The following is a 22,592-nucleotide window of genomic DNA, read 5'->3' as shown; positions in this document are numbered from 1 at the left end:
AGGAGAGAAGAAGAAAAGCGGGTTTAGGATGGAACCCAAATCAAGAACATTTAGTGCCAGAATGAGTACGAACAATATGCAGAGGAAAAGTAGTACCACAAAGCAGTGAAGTCCTTAAACATGCTCTTTCTGGGGAATCACACTTTCATTCATCAGCAAAATAGACCCTTCTTCCTTACTTGGTGTTCTTACTGCCCCACATGCTGAGAGAAAGCCTATTGTGGGTACATCCTGACCTACTTACTCTCAGAATCTCCAGATCAGATTTTCCCATGATGTCCTCACTACTTACCTATTACAGTTAATCTCGGACATCATTTCTAGGTGTGATGAACATAAAAGATTAGCAGACCTCTGAGAAAGACCATGAACATGAAGGAAAAGAACCAAAATAAAACCAAAACTTAGCTTGAAGAAAACAGAAGCAAAGCAGGGGGAAAAATGGTTTTAAAAAATGTATAAATAGTATCCTTAGATAAGTGAATACTGCACCATGCAACACATAGAGTTGGCTATGAAAAACAGAGCAATCAGGGAAAAAAGAACACCTGGAAATTAAAAATATGGGGTTTTAGGTCAAAGTATTTAAAGATAACATCAGAATAGCAGCATGGTTATATTGAAGAAGGAAAAGTCAAGCAAATCTCCTAGAACATAGAATATCAAGATAGAAAATATGAGGATAAACTTGGAGTTATAAAAAAACGAAAAAAGAAACCTGATACTGGTTGATTAAAAGTTTAAGAATGAGATCAAATGAAGAGGAAGAAAATAGACAAAAAGTGTAGCTCATTTGGGGGAAAAAATGGTTTTTAGAGCAAAATGGCTCACCTAAGACTAAGTAGAAATGACAAAGGAAAACACAAGCCTATTGTATTCTTGTCAGTTTGAAACATTAAGAATTCAAGAAATAGAAAAATCCAAAAAAAATTAGGATAAACATCAGATTTATGTGTAAACAAATAAGAGAAAGATTTCTTATCTTCAACCTAAAATGTCATGTGGCAATGAATAATTGTCTATTAAAACCTAAAGGAAAAGCCTTTTAAAACTCCCATTTGTACTGAGACAAATTATTTACTCAAGATTGGGGGCAAAATAATGACTTTCAGCCATGCAAACATTCATAAAATACATCTCATGTGTTCACACTGAAAAGAAGCAGCAAGTGACTTCCTCCAGCAAAACAATAATAACAAAACTGAAAGATAAAAGATGAAAGAAATAGTGATGAAAATCAACAACAAAACTTCACACTAAAGGTCACAGGCGGAACTGGATTCCGCCATCTTTTGTATGGTGCTAATATGCATATTTCTGTGATTTTTCCCATCAATAATGTGATGTCAGAGAGGAGAAAATAAAGGTTATGTCATTATAAGACTGAGAGTTGACAAGCAGCAGGTGTTGGGGCACAAGGGTTCATGAGATTTGAGGATGCTATTAAGGTCTGCATGATGATGCCACACCAGGTAGGAGAGAGAACGAAGTGAAGAGAGAACTGAATGAAGTGTCCATTGGGGGGTCAATGAAACAGAGAGCAGAGAGGAGTTAAGAGCAGGAGCATGACCATGATGGTGATGGTTTGGAGTGGGAAGAAGGGCAAGAGGGAGCTGGACTCTGTTTTTAGCTGAGAAAGAGACTGATAAAGTTTGTCCCTTCTGTTTGGAGACAAGTCATGAGTGTGAGAAACCACTTCCCTCATCAGACAGAGCTGGAAACAGAAATATCCACGTTCAGGATGTGACCTAATGGGGTTTAATATTTGAAATACAGTCTATTTCTTGGGGTACCAAGATCATAGATTGGATAGACTGAAAAAGTTAAGGTTAACATCACAGGACTTGCGAAGGTCAAGGGACTATAGGATGAAGTGAATAGTGGTTCTGTTTCATGGCTGTTAAAATCCCTTAGGATAATGGAAGGAGTAGGAGTGGATAGAAAGATAATAAATCTGGAATCAAAATCTTTGAGAAATATGGGAGAGGACCTCAAAGTGAGTAGATGATGAATAGAGTTAGGGAGATTGGTCAAAATGGTATAAGCCTTCATGAAAGGAAAGGTTATGCACAGGAATACAAAATATAATGGCTTAAAAGCAGCAATGAACCCTCAGTACCTGCTAGTCTCGTTGACTTGAAGTGGGTAAGAAATAAACAGCCTCCCTTTAAACGGAAAAGTCATTCAAGTTTAAAAAGTCACTCAAGAAAATAAAGTTTGAAATAAGGCAAAAGGGTAGAATAAGTGTCTGCAGAGAAGTTAGAAATTAAAGGGGTGTCTGGCTGTAATGAAACAGCTTTAAATTAAAGGTACAGGGTAAAGATTTTAAAGAGGAGTTCCTGGTGAAAGATTTCATGGTGGTGCAAATAAAGAGTCATAAAAAAGGTTAGAAAATGGGAGAAGGCAGAGAATGATGAGGCTTGCCTGTAGGGTGGTGGGTGATGGCAGGAATAAAAGGTGTGGAACTGTCTCAAGGCTGTGATTTGAACTTGAACTTGTCTGGCTGCCCAGCCTCCAGATATGCAAGAGGCTCTGTTTACTCTCTGCTTCAAAGTGTACCAAGTCAGCTTAGAAATCAATGGATGATTCTCTTTCCCACTCACTCATCTTCACTTGTAGAGCTCCACAGCTCTCGGCAGCTCCTCCCACACCATTGTTGGCAATGCAGCAGTAAATGCCATCGTCACTGTCTTCCACGCTCAGGATGGTGAGGAGCTGACCATTCTCCCGAATGCTGTACCGGGTATCAAAGAGCCTGTGGGTCACAGACGATTATGGCAGGTTAGGGCCCCATCTGTGATTTTTTTTTACTATGATTATATGATCCAGCAGATGATTTACCAGTGGATGAAGCAGATTAAAGGGAAGAGGAAACTTGAGTAAGTTCTGAATAAAAGAATAAGCTTATTTAGGAGTAGAAAGCTAACATTTTCTAATCTTTCCTAGACTGCAGTAATCAAAGCAATGCTGAGTCCTTCAAAAATAATTTCGAAAGGTGATGTCTATTGATAGGACCCACCCAACATAAAATTTACTTTATTTAGGAAAGTATATCATTACCCAAGATATGAGTCCTCTCCCATATTTACTGGGAATAGCAGCTAGATAATGAACACACAAACACACACAAACATGTGACTTGCAGAAAGGGATTAACAGATACAAACTACTATATATACAATTGATAAACAACAAGGGCCTGTTGAATAGCACAAGGAAATATATTCAATATATTATAATAATCTATCATGGAAAAGAATCTGAAAAAGAGTATACAACCAGACCCACATGCACACACACTGCATCACTTTGCTACACACCTCAAACTAACACAACACTGTAAACCAACTATGTGTGTGCTGCGCTCAGTCGCTCAGTCACGTCCAACTCTTTGTGACCCCCTGGACAATAGCCCACCAGGCTCCTCTCTCCATGGAATTTTCCAGGCAAGAATTCTGGAGCAGGTTGCCATTTCCTGCTCTGGGGGATCTTCCTGACCCAGGGATTGAACCTGCATCTCTTGTGTCTCCTGCACTGGCAGCAAGATTCTTTACCACTGTGCCACCTGGTAAGTCCCAAATCAACTACACTTCAATTTAAAAAATAGAAAAAAAGGGAAGGGTCATATATATATATATATATATACATATATATATATATATATTGAATTAACTAACAGTTGACTAAGTATTTGTTCATTTATTAATCAAATGTTTGCTGAGTGCCTGATAAGTGGCCAGGCACAATTCTAGTTCTGTGGGATACCTAAGGAGCAAAAGAGGCTCAAACCGTAAAAATTATGTTTTACATATATTATCTCACTAAATGGCATGCAGCCTGATCATTAAGAAGGGAATTAGGACAATGGAAAGAAATATGAGGGGAAATGTCAACCTAAAAGTGAGTTCTATGACCAAATAAAAATGCTTTATGCAACAAGTATATATTAAGCAGAGTAACCTCCCCCCTCAAAGATCCATGTCTTAATCCCCAGAACCTGTGAATATGTTAACCTTACACAGCAAAAGGGATTTTGCAGATGTCAAGAATCTTAAAATGAGTATCATGAATTATCCAGATGGGCCCTATGTAATCATGCATACTTGCATGCTATGTCGCTTCAGTCATGTCTGACTCTTTGCAACCTGTCGACCAGGACTGCAGCCTGCCAGGCTTCTCTGTCCGTGGGATTCTCCAGGCAAGAAGACTGGACTGGGTGGCCATGCCCTCTTCCAGGGGAGTCTTCCTGACCCAGAGATCAAACCCACATCTCTTACGTCTCCTGCATTGGCAGGCAGATTCTTAAGCACTCGTGCCACCTAATAGTGAGGGTCCTTAAAAGATGGGAGAGGGAAGCAGGAGGATCAGAGAATGAGATGCGATGAGACTGGAGTTATGCAGTTGCTGGCTTTCAAAATGGAGCAAAGGGCCAAGAAATGCAGGCAAGAAATCAGATTTTCCTCTAGTGCCTCCAGAAAGAATGCAGCCCTGTCAACACCTTGATTTTAGCCCAAAGAGACCGATTTCAGACTTCTAAACTCCAAAACTGTGAGATAATAAATTTGTGTTGTATCAAACCACTAATTTTATGGTAATTTGTTACAGTAGAAATGGAAAAAAATAATACAACCTGAAAACAAAAAATGTAAAGTCAATGGGTTCTTGATTTCGAATTTGATGGATGGCCCCCATCACACACTGATCTTAAAGAGGAAAAAGAGATATAGTAATTTTTGGTCTATGTGACTAAGGATGATATAATCACTGGGTAGTTCATTAAATCACTTTAAATAACTGGGGATAGCCATGATACTGACTCTCATGTACATTTTGCTTTGCTTTTGTTTTTTGCTGTTTAAGTTTGCATAGAAAATGTGAATATTGAAATATTTTGCAGATGTGCTTGTGGACTAAGAGTCCAACCACTCTGTGAAATAGAAACTTTCAAGATTTATAATCTGTTGTATCATTGCTGCTTAAAGTATATAAATTGCTTGTAGATTTGAGGGACATAAGTATTTATAATTTTCAAAATATAAATTATTTTCCTTTTATTGAAGTATAGTTGATTTACAACATTATATTAGTTTCAGGTGTACATATCCTAGTGATTCAGTATGTTTACAGATTATACTCCATTAAAAGTTACTACAAGATAATGGCTATAGTTCCCTGTACTATGTGGTATATCCTGTTGCTCATTTATTTTCTACATAGCAGTCCCAAGTGGCGCTAGTGTGAAGAAGCTGCCTGCCAATGCAGGAGCTGAAAGAGGTGCAGGTTGGATCCCTGGGTCAGGAAGATCCCCTAGAGAAGGAAATGGCAAACCACAGCAGTAATCTTGCTTGGAGAATCTCATGGACAGAGGAGGCTGGTGGGCTGCAGTCTGTGGAGTTGCAAAGAGCTGGACATGACTGAAGCACAGTACATATACACGTATCTCTTAATCCCACACCCCTAACTTCCATGCCCCTTCGCCTTCCCTCTCCCCTTTGGTAACCATTAGTTTGTTTTCTGTGTGAGTCTCTTTCTGTTTTGCACATACATTCATTTGTATTACTTTTTAGGTTCCATCTGTGGGTGGTAGCATAGTCTTTGCGGTTCTCTGACTTATTTCATTAAGCATAATATTCTCTTAAACCCATACACCCTGGTGCAAATGACAGAATTTCATCCTTTTTTATGGCTGAGTAAGACTCCATTGTAAATATATACCACATCTTCTTTACCTATTCATCTGTTATGGACACTTGGGTTTCTTCCACATCTTGGCTATTGGAAATAGTACTGCTATGAATTTGGGGTGCATGTACTTTTTCAAATTAGTGTTTTCATTTTTTTCTGGATATATACCCTGGAGTAGAATTATGAGATCATACAGTACGTATATTATTAGCTTTTTGAGACGCCTCCATACTGTTTTCCAGAGAGGCCACACCGACTTGCATTCTCATCAATAGTGTGTAAGGGTTTCATTTTCTCCACATCCTCTCCATTGTAGACTTTTTGATGATAGTCGACCCAACTGGTATGAGGTGGTATATTGTTGTTTCTCTAATAACTAGTGATGTTGAGCATCTTTTTTTGTGCCTGTTGGCTGGCTGGCTGTCTTTGTGAAGGATGTCTAGTCAGCTCTTTTGCCCATTTTTTGAGTGGGTTTTTTGTTTTTATTTTTGGATATTGAGTTGTAGGAGCAGTTTATGTATTTTGGATATTAACTCCTTATTGGTTATATAATTTGCAAATATTTTCTCCCATTCTGTAGGTTGTCATTTTATTGGGTATTTTAAATTGATTTAATAAACTGTATTTCAAGCATCTTAGTTTGGTTTATAAGCCTTCCTATTCCAGAATTTCTGAGATAGCTTGCCTGATAGAGTACTTGAAGGCTTCCATAGCCCAGGGTAATTTCCCACATTACAGCACATATAATAGGAGGAAATACAAAATTTCTGTTAGAGTTTAGTGAAAACAAACACATAATTTTTCCCCATCCAAGTTCATGGACCCCAGCCTATGGAGCAGTTAAACAATCTAGCCCTAACTCAAGGTATGTGGCCTTCTAGAAAGCTTGTGGTTCCCTTTGTTACAGATATTTTGGAGTATTTTTGGTGAGATAGCTATTGTAATGAGGAAAGGATAGCATAACCATTATACGCCAAGTAAAAATTTTACTGTTTGAGAGGTTACCTCACTATATACATCAGGAGTCCTTTCTGACTTTCAAAAGAAAAAGTAATGGTTACCTAGAGGTCAGATTCCTAGACAACATGCCTGACTTGATTGGGATATTGAAAGTTCGGGAAATGAGGCTGGTCCCTATTAACTCCCCAGAATGTCCTGGAACATGTACCCCCAGAATTAGGATACCATGGTGTTTTCTAATTACTGTGAAATTTCCTCTAGGACCTAACCTGGAACTAGGAAACAGCCCTGACTCTGCCATATCAGTTAAATCACTTTACATTGGACAATTCCCTTAACCTCACTGAAGTTCAGATCTTACATTTATGACATGTGCGAGTTACATTTAACTATTCTAGAAGGTGAACTTTAGTACTGCCAAGAGCTGTGATTGCTTTTACAACAAAGATAAATCCCAAGGCAGCCTTGGTCATTCTTGGTGAAAAAAGGCAGAATACTTACTTAATGAGAATTTTATTTCTGGTCCAGGAAATTTCAGGCTGGGGGTAGGATTCCACCGCACACATGAAAGTAGCAACTTCTTCAACTAAGGCATCCACTGTTTCAAGAGGAGTGGTGATGACAGGGGCTGAAAGGAGAGGAGAAGTGAAAGGCGAACATTCTGCAGTACTGTTTCCTAACCCTTCTGTAAGCAGTCAGGCTTCCCTTATGGCTCAGCTGGTGAAGAATCCGCCTGCAATGCAGGAGACCTGGGTTCAATCCCTGGGTTGGGAAGATCCCCTGGAGAAGAGAATGGCTACCCACTCCAGTATTCTAACCTGGAGAATTCCACGCTCTATATAGTCCACGGGATCACAAAGAGTCGGACATGACTGAGCGAATTTCATTTTCACTATAAGCAGTCAGAGGCCACAACGGACCTGAATAAGAATGATGTTGCCCCACAGCAAAAATCTGCCAAAAGGGAGGAAGGATTTTATACAGAGGATTTTGTTGCTTCTTTCAAACTAAGGATTTGAGAATCAAAAGAGGAGGCGCTCAGAAGAGTTGGGCTTAGAATTTATTATATGTGAGTGGAGGCAGAGCCTGGTTTTGTGAAGCCCAAAGTTAATATAATTTAGATATCCTTTTAAGGAAAAAATATATAAAATTATGGATACAAAATATTGCCTCCCTGACATCAATCACCTGGAAGGAAAGTGTCACTGATGGAAAGTTAGTATGAAAAAAGGAAGCCATCTTAACAATTCCTGTTTAAAAATAATATTTTCCAAATTTCAATAAAACATGTTGATGTATATTATTCATATTGTATTTTATTCAATAAAATACAATATGAACACTTTACTAGAGACCATTGGAGGTCTTCAAAGGGGGCTCCTGCAAATGAGAGGCTTTGAAGCTAAAGCTTCACTGGATTTATAGAGGATCCACATAGCTACAAACAGATTAGGAAAAGACTCAATAATATAAAGGCAAATAATCCAAAATAACCCAAACAAAAAAAATGAGCAAAGAAGCTGAATCAACCTGTCTCCAAAGAATATATACAGATGGACAACAAGCACATAAAAAGGTACTCAACATTATTAGCCTTTAAGGAAATGCAAATCAAAACCACTCTAAGATACTACTTTACATACTGTAGAATGGTTATAAATCAAAAAATACGTAACAATAAATGTTGACAAGGATGTGGAAAAATTAGAACCTGTGTGCACTGTTGGTGGGAAAGTAAATTGGCACAGCCACTTGTGTAAAGCAGGATGGTGGTTCCTCAAATAATTAAGCAGAGAATTAATATGTGTGTTAGTCACTCAGTTGTGTTTGACTCTTTGTGACCCCATGGACTGTAGCCCACCAGGCTCCTCTGTCCATGGAATGAATATATGATCCAGAAATTTCACTTCTGGGTATATATATGCCCAAAATAATTGAAAGCAGTAACTCAAATAGATGGGGCTTCCCAGGTGGCACTAGTGGTAAAGAATGTAGGAGATGTAAAAGATGAGGGTTCAGTCTCTGGGTCAGGAAGATCCCCTGGAGGAGGAAATAACAACCCACTCTAGTATTCTTGCCTGGAGAACACCATGGACAGAGGAACCTGGCAGGCTGCAGTTCTTTTCGGGTCACACAGAGCTGGACACGACTGAAGTGACTCAGCATGCGTGCACTCAAATAGATATTTGTACACTGATGCTCAGGTGGCGCTAGTGGTAAAGAATCTGCCTGCCAATGCAGGAGACGTAAGAGACGCAGGTTGGTCCCTGGGGTGGGAAGATCCCCTGGAGGAGGGCATGGCAACCCACTCCAGTGTCCATGACTGGAGAATCCCATGAACAGAGGAGCCTGGCAGGCTACAGTCCATAGGGTTACAAAGAGTCAGACATGACTAAAGTGACTTAGCATACACGCAGAGGGTGAAAACTCCATGAAATAAGAGCAAACTGGCACACGGGCCATAGAAAATGCATCCATAGTGGCTGGATCAATTTACATTCTCACCAACAGTGCAAGAGGGTTCCCTTTTCTCCGCATCCTCTCCAGCATTTATTATTTGATTTTTTTTTTGACAGTGGCTGTTCTGACTCGTGTGAGGTGGTACATCATTGTAGGGGAAAAAATGCATTCTGTTTCTAAATGAAACTTATCTTTTCAGTAAACTCAGAGGCTGAGGGTCCCATTTAACCCATATCTCTTCTATGAGTGTAAATTTTTTCACGAGGTCCAGTTCACGTATCATCTGCTCCCAATCTCCCTGACTTGCTAGACAGAACCAAATACCCTTTTCTTTACCCTTGGGTCATCCTATTCATGTCACTCTCATAGCAGTTGCCACACATATGCTCTTAGAATGATTTGTTTATGTTTCTGTCCCATGCTAAGTTATAAAAACCTTGACCTTTGGGTCAAGAACCATGTCTCAGACCTCTCTCTATCCAGAGGGCTAGCACATTGACTAATGTATTGTTTAAATAAACCAAACTCTATTTCTGAGACCTTTATAAAAGGCATAAATTTTCTTTAAAGATTGAGAAGAAAATGGCTGAAAGAAGAGGGCAGAATTTTTAGGTGAGATGACATCTTTTATATTTTATATCTAGGCATTGAGGCCCACCCTCTCCTCCAACTTTGCACTAAAATAACCATTAAAATATACAGAATGCAGTACAAAGAAATAAATAATGAAAAGTATCAATAGTTAAGAGACATAAAGATGGACAAAAATTAATAAACTTCTAATAGAAGTCCAGAAAAATAAAATAGAAGAAATAGCATAGAAGTAATATGTAAAGGGGTAAATTGCTGAGTATTTTTCAAACTTGAAAAATAAAGCAGAATATTCAGGTTGAAAGTTTCCACCAAGCATCAAGCCAGATAAAGAAAAATTAATTCATTCTTAGATACACTATATTAAAACTGTAGAAAATTAAAATATTAAACCTTACTAGAAAGAAAAGATCAATTACTTTAAGAAGAATGCCAATTAGGCTCACTTGGTATTATTTGGCAACAACTGATACCAAAAGGCATTGGAGTAATAGTTTTAAAAGTTTGAAAAAAAATAATAACTGCTAGCCTGGAATTCTATAGCCAGCTTAGATAATCATTTTTTAAATGAAGACAAAATAAACATGCAGACAAATGTTTACCACTGAGACCTTCTCTGAAACAGTTACCAAAAGTATATAATCTCTGTAAGAAATAACTTGTACCCAAAAGAAAGGGGCCAGGCACAAGAAACTATAGTAAGCATTTGTTGTTGTTCAATCATTAAGTTATGTCTGACTCTTTTGCGACCCTGTAATCTGTAATCTGCCATGCTCCTCTGTCCATGGGATTTTCCAGGCAAGAATACTGGAGCAGGTTGCCATTTCCTTCTTCAGGGGTCTTCCTGACCCAGGGATCGAACCTGCATCTCCTGGATTGGCAGGAGGATTATTTACAACTGAGCCACTATTGTAAGCATGCTGCTGCTGCTGGGGCTAAGTCACTTCAGTCGTGTCCGACTGCAACCCCATAGACGGCAGCCCACCAGGCTCCCCAATCCCTGGGATTCTCCAGGCAAGAACACGAGTGGGTTGCCATTTCCTTCTCCAATGCATGAAAGTGAAAAGTGAAAGTGAAGTTGCTCAGTTGTGTCCGACTCTTAGCGACCTCATGGACTGCAGCCCACCAGGCTCCTCCATCCATGGGATTTTCCAGGCAAGAGTACTGGAGTGGGGAGCCATTGCCTTCTCCACATAGTAAGCATAGATGGTGGTAAAATATAACTGCAATTTTAGATATTGTGGAATATATAGTTTTAAAGCTCAATAATTTTTATGTTTAAAAAAAGTGGAACTAGAATTCTAGATAAACAATTATAAGATGAAAATATAGGGAAGTAGTTCAGCAGATTATTAAAACACTATAAGTTCTTTTCTATAAGCAGGAAGATGACAAATACTGAATACAAACATGGGGAGATAATATAAAGTTAGAGGCATACTGTTAAAATTTCCCGAATTCTTACCACCAAAATAATAGATTAAAAATCAAAATTTCCAAAGCAGCAGGAGAACAAAAGGAACTAAAACTGTATCAATTAAAAAAAAATAAAGAAGCAGAAAAGGATAAACGAGCCGAGAACAGGTATGGTTAACAGAAGATACAAATTAATTTGTAATAAACATGCCCAAATACATCCAAAATCACAGTAAACACCCATGGTATGAACTGATCTGGAGAAAGACAGATACATGATTAAAAAACATAAAAGACATATCTAATTATTTTAAAACAAATGTTGCAATAAAGAGAATGGAAAATATATACAAAGTAAACACTACTCAAAGTGATAAAGCAATAGAGTAATAGTACTAATATAAGATGAACTTCAATATAAAGTGATACGTAAGCATTTGAAGAGTGAAGAAAGACTTCTTAATGATAAAAGAAACAATCCATCAACAAGATAACAACCATGACATTTAATTATTTAAAAATATAGATTCAGGACTTATGGTAGTCCAGTGGTTAAAGAATCCGCCTTGCAATGCAGGGGATGCAGGTTCAATCCCTGGTCCAGGAACTAAGATCCCACATGCTGCTGGGCAACTGAAGCCCATGCACACCACAATTGCACTGAGCCTGCAACACCACAGCTAGAGAGTCCATGGGCTGCAAGGAAAACATCTCAAGTGCCACAGCTAAGACCCAACACAGCCAAATTAAATAAGTAAATAAGTAATTTAATAAATATAGACTCAAACAACTCAAACTTAAATTAGTATTACCAGGAGATATTATAATGAAGTAATAGGCTCCAATGGAGAAGGCAATGGCACCTCACTCCAGTACTCTTGCCTGGAAAATCCCATGGATGGAGGAGCCTGGTAGGCTGCAGTCCATGGAGTCGCTAAGAGTCAGACATGACTGATCGACTTCCCTTTCACTTTTCACTTTCATGCACTAGAGAAGGAAATGGCAACCCACTCCAGTGTTCTTGCCTGGAGAATCCCAGGGACGGGGGAGCCTAGTGGGCTGCCGTCTATGGGGTCGCACAGAGTCAGACACGACTGAAGTGACTTAGCAGCAATAGGCTCCAAAATTTTTAAAGAAAATTATACACGCATACACACATAGGAGAGAATGGAAAAATTGATAAATTCCAAGATGTTATTATCATTTATCTCCTAGTTGTGAGCATTATGTATAATTTTTTATCATTGTCTTGCTATATCTTATAGCAAAATATTATAAGACATATTATATAATATTAAAATATATAAAATTAATATATATTATTGGGCTTCCCTGGTGGCTCAATAATAAAAACCCAACTGCCAGTACAGGAGATGCAGGCTCAAATCCCTGGGTCGGGAAGATACCCTGGAGAAGGAAATGGCAACACACTCCAGTACTGGATATTCTCTTGCCTGGGAAATTCCATAAACAGAGGAGGCTGGCAGGCCAAAGTCCTCGGGGGTCACAAAGAGTTGTACGTGACTGAGCATGGACATGAATATGTATTATCTTCATAATAAAAATTATAGGACATAATCAGAATGCCACAGAAATGTTAATTTTCAAATCCATTGGAAGCAAATTTGAAATTGATAAAAGTTTTAGAAAGTCAACCTCTTGGAAAAGGTAGATTTTTCTAAACAACTGATGAGCAAAATAAGTGATCAATTGCATAGTCACATACGTAGTGATTAAAAACATCATATGATAATAAGGTTGTAGGTAACGATGGGCCTGAAGGATAATGGATAATATTGAATGCTTCCGTTGTTTAAAAAGAAAGACAGACTACTGAGGAATTGCATCCCTGGTGGCTCAGTGGTAAAGAACCCGCCTGCCAGTACAGGAGATGTGGGTTTGATCCCTAGGTGAGGAAGATCCCCTGGAGAAGGAAATGGCAACCCACTCCAGTATTCTTGCCTGGGAAATCCCACAGACAGAAGAGCCTGGCAGATTACCATCTATAGGGTTGCAAAAGAGTCAGATGTGACTTAGTGACTAAATAACAACACAAAACTGAAGAATTAGACAGTGAGAAGCTCTAGCCCAGGGATTGAATCCAAATCCCTGCTCCATCACTTCCCATCTCCACTGAGACACTTAACTAGTTGCCTTGGCCTCTTTAGCTGTAGACAGAGATAACAATAAAACCATTGCATAAGCTTGACATCAAGAGCCTGTTGATGAAAGTGAGAGTCAAAAAATTGGCTTAAAACTCAGCATTCAGAAAACTAAGATCATGGCATCCAGCCCCATCACTTCATGGCAAAATAGGTGGGGAAACAATGGAAACAGTGACAGACTTTATTTTCTTGGGCTCCAAAATCACTGCAGATGGTGACTGCAGCTGTGAAATTAAAAGATGCTTGCTCCTTGGAAGAAAAACTATGACAAACCTAAACAGCATGTTAAAAAGCAGAGACATTACTTTTCCAACAAAGGTTCGTCTAGTCAAGGCTATGGTTTTTCCAGCAGTCATGTATGGATGTGAGAGTTGGACTATATAGAAAGCTGAGCACTGAAGAACTGATGCTTTTGAAGTGTGGTGTTGGAGAAGACTCTTGAGAGTCCCTTGGACTGCAAGGAGATCAAACCAATCAATCCTTTAGGAAATCAACCCTGAATATTCATTGGAAGGACTGATGCTGAAGCTGAAACTCCAATACTTTGGCCACCTGATTTCAAAGGACTCATTTGAAAAGACCCTGATGCTGGGAAAGATTGGAGGTTGGAGGAGAAGGGATCGACAGAGGATAAGATGGTTGGATGGCATCACTGACTCAATAGACATGAATTTGAGCAAGCTCTAGGAGTTGATGATGGACAGGGAAGCCTAGTGTGCTGCAGTCCATGGGGTCACAAAGAGTCGGACATGACTGAGCAACTGAACTGACTAAAACTTGATATGATGATTACATACAATAAATAAATGTACATAATGCATTTAACATTGTTCTTGGCTCATAGGGAGTAGTCTATGTTATTTTATTCCATAATTTAGAGACCAAAACCTCAACTCTTGAGTTATTCTCCTGGTTTCTGTGGCTCAGCAGGTAGAGAATCCACCTACAATGCAGGAGACACAAGAGATGCAGGTTTGATCCCTCCATCAGGAATATCCCCTGGCGGAGGAAATGCTAACCCACTCCAGTACTCTTGCCTGAAAAATCCCATGGACAGAGAAGTCTGATGGGCTACAGTCCAAAAGGTGGCAAAGAGTCAGACATAACTGAGCGACTAAGCATCCCCCCCAAAAGATCTCAAAATGGAAAGATACATAGATGAATTTCACTGTACAAAACAGAATAATTGTAGTCCTAACTGTACAAAAGTGGAAAAAGAGACTCACAGCTTTGTCTTCTGTGGTCTGCTGGAACTGGCTTATACTGGCTTGCAAGTGTCAAGTGTTAATTTTTCAGAAATTTAACAAGGCAATTGAATAGAGCCATCATTTAAAACTAAATTATATAAATTTATGTTTAAAATAACTGTTAAACACGAAGAAGTAATACTCAACATTTATCACTTCCTGATTATTTTACTACATTTTTGTATTATCCGTGTTATTGGGGTTGTTTACATCTGATATCTGTAGAAATTACATACACAGCTGTGCTACTGTACATCTCCCAACTCAGTCTTTGCTGGTACCTTGAAGTTGGCATTTGCACTTGTGGCATTTGTGATTGAAGCATTTGCACTACAGCAGTCAACAAATGCAACATATCAGGGCCTTTTTTTTTCTCAGAGAGGCACGAACCCAGGAGCATATTCTACATTATCAATATCTTCAAGTCCTACCATTTACAATGTCTGTATAAATAGCATCCTGTTTATATAACAGTTCCTGGTAGGCAGCAGAATTGCATAAACAATCATTATATCAATTTTTTAGGGTATTAATATGTTAATAGTCCTGAAAGTATGGGTGACTTTCTCTCTTAGACTTTTGCATATCTTGTGTTTTCAGTTATCATTCTTAATGCCAAGTATAATTTTTACTAAAACCCCCAAACTTGATTGATTAGTTTCTTCTCATTCAATATGCAGATCCAGAAGTGACAGAGGAAGCAGATATACTATTGATATTATTTTTCCAGGGAGGTGGCAGAAATTCTGTTGAGGTCAGTTAAAATCAAAGAAATAAATCTTGGAATCTCTTGACAAGCTTAAACATAGAGAAATACATGAGTTATCACTGAGAACAGCTTCCCTTAGTTTTCAGTGGCATGATGATTTTATGTGAGGTTTGATTCTGTTTTTAATAAGGTTAACATCTAAAATTGATTAAGAACCTACCATCAGCCACAAGTCACACTTTGCATTCATAATCTTATTTATTTATCACAATAAGCATAAAGGCAGATACTATTATTACTCTCATTTGCAATTGAGGAATGAAGCCTATGCAAGGTTCAGTAACTTATCTAAACAAAATAAGAGCAGGAAGTGATAGAACTGAATTTCATGGGTAAGGTTGATTTAAAATTCTTATCTTTTAACTCTAAGCTATACCATGTCTTCAGTGTAGTACTAGTTACTCACAGACAAGGGAAAAAATAAGACTGACATTAATATCAATTTCTATAAGCAAAATATTGTTGGTTAAGCCCACCTTTCCCACACTCCAAAATTATCCAAACAAATCGCTTTTAAATTTTTACTGACACAACCACATAGTTGTATTTAATGATATTTATAGAATCAGCAGACTGTCTCTGCTTTCTTTCTACTGTCCAGCTTTCATCTCAGCCAGGGCCTATTTCAACTGGGACGCTATTTCTCCCCTCTTTCCAAGGACCACATGAACAAGAAATACATAAAAATGAACCCAGTGCTCTTCTGTACCCACGGAGTAGCTGAACTTGAATACTGGCTTCTGGATGAGTTGTAATGTTATCCTTTTATGGACTGTAACACACGGTCGTTGCCATACCAACTTCAGACTGACCATTCGCGGATTGACATAACCAAATAACTGAGTAAACAGTCAGGTGTATTTGCTCCTTTCTGTTCTAGTAAAATTAGGGCTCAGACTTGGAACATATTTGTGCTTTTCTAGCATCATGAATACAGTATTGTTTTTTCAGTATGAGAAAACACATGAGTATTAGAAAATTTTCAAATCCCCCACAGAAAGAGGATATTCAGTATTGCTCATCATTTGTCATATCTTAGAAAAGACACATACTTCTGGTGATGTAATCAAATATGTTATTTTTTTATTATGAAGTCTCTGGAACTTATATAAGGTTCATTGATAATCTCAGTAGTTACTGTGCTGTGTTGAGTCACTTATTAATGGCATATCATTAATTCTTTGTCACAGAACATACTCTTGGTCTTTGCCTTCAGAAATGACAGTGAGGACAGGAAGGTAGGAATTCTGGGTCAGTCTGTTAGAATTTCTGAAATGACCTCTCCTAGGGGCATCCCTTCGGTATTAAGGCATGATTTCATAAGGACTCATCCAAAATGTGCCTGTTCCCCAGGAGGGGTCATTTCACCAGTGGTTAACAGTCCTCAGTATAGTGTATAACATAACACTGGTAGGTGCTTCATCTTAGGAGAAAACTGAGGCTCACAGTGAAGGCCTGTTTTCCTGAAAGACACACAAAGAGGCATTGGGGACCAGAAAAAGGAAGTTGATCTTAACATTGTTTTCAAGGCCTGAAGTATCCTCCTTTCACTTTCTTCATTTTTTGGCTAAGACTGCATGCTTTGTTGCCATATCCTCTCAGCTCCCTTACCCTCTAGTCCTTCAGCTGCACTGACCCTGGAAAGTACCAGTCTTGAACTAATCCAACCAGCTGTCCTCACTGCTATGTTCACAAAGTTATTGTTGAATAAAGTAATACAATGGTGAAGATCAGGACCACTTATGGGGGTGCAGTCCCCACCCCCGGCATGGACATGTGGTCCTTCTACATTCTCTGGTCCACTTCTCTCATCTCTCTGAATGGGATCACTTCCTTTAGGTTCTCTACTCATCCCTCAATAACGTCAATTCCCCCAATAACGTCATGTCCTATTTCACCGAGAAATTGCCTACTTCACCACTGGATTTGTGGTAAAAATCTTGCCATTTCTGCACTTTGTCTGTTCTTTAAAGTCAATAATATTTAAAGCAACTGTTGTTTCTCCAAATATGGGATGAGTTACTCTTTCAGTGTATGTCAATATAAAACATTCATCCAGTATTCGGTGTCCCGGATTTCATGACAGCTGTGCCTGTTCTGACTTAGTCATATGTCAAATCTGTGAATCCTATCCCTGTATACATATGATTTAGAAGAAATTTTTACTAACATATATCTAAAGATAAAAAAAAAAGATAAATCACTTAAGACTCAAGAACTTCTAGGTATGATAGTAATGAGATAATTTTAAGAGCGGAGTTTGGACAGGAGTTCTTTGTGCATAGAACAGATTCAAAGCTGTTTCATGAATTCCCATACTCCTACAGAAAATCCCACTCTACACTTAGTACTCCCTGATAAAGTGTTAAATATTTTTGAAAAATGTGGTTAAGGTGAATGTTCAATGAAAGTTGGCTATTTTCATACATGACTGTTTATAAAATCCTCCTCCTTGTGGTTTGATACTGAGCTCATGATTGAAAGTATCACCAGATAAAGTGATTCAGAAAGACAGTGAAATTTCCCTTTGTTTTTGAACATTAGGAATCTCAATTAAACTATTGAGATAATGATAAGCTATTCTACAAAGTTGGTTATTAATTTTATTGGAGAAATCATATGCTGATGATCAGATAAGAATCCACGGAATGCTCTTGCACTATTTTAACTGTGTCATTTACTTTATGATATATTATGCTGCAGATGTCTTGATTCATTCACAATAAGGGACTTAAGAAAAAGGGGTACCACCTAAAAAACCTCTTCCCATTATTGCCTTCTGCCAAGAATAGAGAAAACAACTAGAGATATTTTGTGTAGCATAATTTCATTACTGTTGATAGTACTGAAATAATCACATATTAATGTGTTTTTTGTACCAACATATTCCATGCACTTCAACATGTAAAATGTTAAGGATTGTATTTTCATGATAATGTTTATTCTCAGAGCTGGTAGGTGTACTTAATAAATGTTTGCTCTTCAGGCCTGGTGTTTTGGCTAAGGCTGATGTTAAACCCATATTAATTTAGTTTTTTCAATAATACTCAAATACTCTGTTTGAGTAGGATAGGCAAAAATATTGCTTTAATTTTTTGAGTTTACAATCTCATTAAAGCAGTAAATAAACTATAAACAAATAAACAAAGTTAGGGTAACAGTCTGGCTATTTTATTTAGAGCTCAGGATTTTGGCTTTGTTACGTTTATTCCACTATATTTTGTGACGTTTTCAAAATAGAAACAGTGTGCTTTACCTATAAAGTTTGGAAACTACAAATTATTTCTTTCTAGATAGAAATTAGGAGGTTGGGTTTGGTTTTTCTCATGCATGGGATTCTAATTTGAATTAGAAAATCAATTGTCGTGTTCCTTGTAAGACTGAATGCCAGTACATTTTAGCATCTAACCATGTCATTTTTATGTAACTTTATGGTTTAGAATAGCACAAATAAATTTACAACAATCCGTAAGTCCAAACATCCAGGTGCTGCCCTTCCGGACATCCGTTGTATGATCAGGAAGTATTAAAATAATCTGAAGCCAATGTTAAGTCTTTCTGGCTATTATTAGCTATTTGAAAAGATATAGATTCTCTTTTATCTGCAGGTACCTTAAAGTATTAGTTGACAAAAGTTTAAATGCATTGAACAATACCCTTTTGTGCAGATAAAATAGAAAAAGAAAGCAATGAAACAACATAAATCTATGAAATCAGACTGTTGGTGAAGAAAGCTCTATCTTCTTAGTATGTGAATTTTAACCTTGTGGTTCCAGAAATTCTAGTGAACCACAAAATCTACACTATGTTTTCCATCTAACATACAATATGACTACCTTCGCTTATCTACACAATACAAACATTCAGTTCTTTGGTAAAGTAATATGAAGGGAAAAGAATTCATCTGAATGTGTCATAAATTAACAGAACTCTTTTTACTCTGCTGTAATGTGTTTAATTCCCTGGTGGCTCAATGGTAAAGAATCTGCCTACCAATGCAAGAGACGGGGGTTCAGTCCCTGGGTTGGGAAGATTCCCTGGAGAAGGAAATGGCAACCCACTCCAGTATTTTTGCCTGGAGAAGCCCATGGACAGAGGAGCCTGACTGGTTCACAAAAGAGTTGGACATGCCTGAGCTACTAAACAACGGTCCATTTAATCAGAATCTTTTTAATGTTATTCCATTTGCTTTCTCATGTCTTTGTAAAAAGACTTCAGTGAAGCGCTCAGTCACTTTGCAAATCACCTATTTTCCTGTCTTTCTTCCTGATTTGAAATACACTAGTCTCAGTTTCATAATACGCTGGCCAGAAACTGTGGACATTCTTGCTACTGCAACAGGTGTTTGTCAGTTTCTTAAGTTGCTTTCCTTTCCCCTGAGGTGGTGTTATTTCCGGTACATTCCAAAGCCTCTGAAAAAAAAACCTTTCCCATTCTCTTGCCAAACCAAATCATGACTCCAGCCTCCTATGGAGAACCTGTTGTTCTTCAGACTTTTATAGGCAACTTGTGTGCGTCTTTCTCTAATTTTTATTTGGGCGGAACTCAAATATTGATTAAGAGTTTTGCAAAGCTGAAACTGAAAATGGAAGTGATTTTTGTTCAGAAGCAAACACTCTGGATGTCTGGGAGTGGGATTGATACATTCCTGGCAAACCTGATGTAAAAAGGTTTTCATCATCCCTTTAGACCACCCTGAAGTTTGACATAAACATAAACAAACTGACCTCAATAACTTGCAGTCTACCTGTTAATGTTTCCTTTACGAGTGAGGACTCTGTATGCACTGAATGGCTAAACTTTTTATTGTAGAGCTTAAGCAGGGGACGGATAGCAGTAGAATGGAGATCATCCATCAATTGCTTATTTATATAGCTTTCTCTCTCTCCATATACTACACCCCCACTTCACCAAGTAAAACCCAAGCCTGCCCTCATGAATCAGTCATGATCGGAACACACGCATGCACTTTAGAACTGTCACAGGCAACAGGAGACAAGAGCGCTGAAACCAACCTTTTGGAAGTTTCTCAGTCCCGCTGAAGGCAACCAAAGTAAGAATATGTACCAGTGGAATGTTGACGAACTCTCTCATGATTAATCCAGGCTCAGGCAGCAGAAAGTTCTTTCTGGACAACGCAAGGAAAATGCCTCCACCGTTTACATTTTAAAGCATAGTTTGTTCCAAAAGGGTCGTCTGCTAATGACTGTTTGTGTCAGCAGCTCCTCTGGCTCTAAGTATAATCAGGAATTCTCAGACTTGGCTGTAATGATAGACACGGCCAGCTGGTGAGTATCCCCTTAGGCCAGTAATGCAAGAGTAGGGCTGGAGGAACAAGGGAAAGAAAATCCCTCTAGAATCCCTTTTAAGACAGAAGCAGAAGGACAATACCAGATGCCTTTTGTAACCATCATTGTATTCCCTGAGGTATAGTTTTCCTGATCTTCTGAGTCAGCTCATCATCTCTCCTGCACTCATCTCAGAACTCTGGATGTATCTGAGCATGATTCCTCCCCAGCTTTCACTCCCCCACCTGCATCCATCCCATAATTAATTCCTACAGATTGTACCAACTTGATATGCCTTGATTTCCTCCCCTCCTTTGATTCTCACTAGTCTCAGCCTACCCCAGCCTCCCTTTCAGACATTCATCTTCTTGGAATGATGGTAACCTCCTATCTGTTCTCTCTGCCTCTGTTTTACTGTCCTCTCGGGCCACCCTGGTGACTAAGACGGTTAAGAGTCCTCCTGCAATGCAGGAGACCCGGGTTTGGTCTCTGGGTCGGGAAGATCCCCTGGAGAAGGGAATGGCTACCCACTCCAGTACTCTTGCCTGGAGAATTCCATAGACAGAGGAGCCTGGTGGGCTATCGTCCATAGGGTCATAAAGAGTCGGACACAACCGAGTGACTAGCACTTTCACTAATCTCTTTTTAGATCACCTGTCCTACTCAAAAGTCTTTAGTGGCTCTTCATCACATTAAAAAATTCAAATCTCTCTAATATGACAAAAGAAGGTTTGATGGACCCTGCCTATCTGTTTAGCCTCTGTTACAATTTCTGTCTCTTTTAATATGTAGAAACCTACTGATGGTTCACTGAATACAGCTTTCAAGCCTCCATGAATTGTTCCTACTGTTCCCTCCTCTTGGAGTGCTTTCTCCTCTTCTCCACCTGGTTCCCACCTATCTCAACTTGATCACCATCTCCTGGGAGCTATTCCAGACTAAAACTCCCACATCTTCCCAAAGTTGCCTTAGGTCTGCCTCCTCTGGGCTTCTCTGTTCTATTGCACATTTCTCTATCGTTGCACTTATTGCATGGCTTTAAGAGTTCTTTCTGCTTGTGTTGCTGTCTCCCTTATTCTTTGGTCTCATGAGTCCACTGAGTCAGCAGTCATGAGCTGTCAGTTGCAGCAAATTCTTCCAAAGCATTCTCCTAGGCAAATGGCCTTTTCCCACTGAACAGTATGTCCTAGAGACTTTTACATGGTTAATATATAGCACTATATCATTGCTTCTGTTGGCTATGTAGATTTCTAAATCATGGATGTATAATGGTATATTTAACCACACCTCAGGCTCAGACAGTAAAGAATCTGCCTGCAATGGGGGAGACCTGGGTTCAGTCCCTGGATTGGGAAGATCCCCTGGAGAAGGGAATGGCTACCCACTCCAGTATTCTTGCCTGGAGAATTCCATGGAAATAGGAGTCTAGCCCATGGCATCACAGAGTCGGACACAACTGAGCGACTTTCACTTTCAGCAATGTATAAGAGAATCCATTTCCCCACAATCTCATCAACACTTACCGTTGAATTTTTACATTTAAGTAGAATAAAAAGAGTATGGCATTGTTGCAGTTTACTTGTGTTCCACTCTTACTGTTGGTAATGAGAATTTTTCATATATTTGTTATTCATTTTCCTCTTCTGTGACTTTTGTCTATTTTCCTCTTAAATCATTTTTTTCTTATTAATTTATAGGAGTTTTAAAAAATACCCTGAATGAAATAATTTATATCATTGATCCGTTGTATATTTTGCAAATATTTTCTGTGTAGAATAGCTCTACTACTAGACATAGTGATTGCTTCAGAAATGGGCTTATGCCTCAAGCTGGCTTATAGCTGAAGGTCTCCTGTTATTTTACTGGACGTAATACAAAATAAGCTCCTTCTTTTTAGATCACCACCTGTCAGGACTGGGTAAACCAAGGCTGTTGGAGGTTTCCTGCTTCATTAATAGGAAATAATATGCAAAGTCAGATGTATCCACTGATTTTCCTTGTTTTGGGAGTT

The 22,592-nt window shown here is 38.6% G+C and overlaps 1 protein-coding gene across 3 annotated transcripts in view; it reads right to left on the bottom strand.

The window, feature by feature from the left end:
* The window catches only part of MUSK (muscle associated receptor tyrosine kinase), a 97,655-nt gene extending 76,652 nt beyond the window's left edge, over positions 1-21,003 (bottom strand). For all 3 annotated transcript variants that reach the window (XM_086315931.1, XM_086315930.1, XM_086315932.1), the window contains exons 1-3: positions 20,309-21,003; positions 7,147-7,273; positions 2,604-2,755 (exon numbers count right to left, since the gene is read on the bottom strand). In XM_086315931.1, coding sequence (XP_086172057.1) covers positions 2,604-2,755; positions 7,147-7,273; positions 20,309-20,387 — 358 coding nt within the window. In that variant the 5' untranslated portion in view covers positions 20,388-21,003. The remainder of the gene's footprint in view (positions 1-2,603; positions 2,756-7,146; positions 7,274-20,308) is intronic.
* Between the last annotated feature and the right edge of the window lie 1,589 nt (positions 21,004-22,592).

This window comes from Bos grunniens, chromosome 8 (assembly GCF_055505025.1).
Source record: "Bos grunniens cultivar Pamir isolate PY7600 chromosome 8, Bosgru_T2T1.0, whole genome shotgun sequence".
Lineage (NCBI taxonomy): Eukaryota > Metazoa > Chordata > Mammalia > Artiodactyla > Bovidae > Bos > Bos grunniens.
The sequence above is the reverse complement of the archived record's forward strand: the minus strand, read 5'-3'. Positions and strand labels throughout refer to the sequence as shown.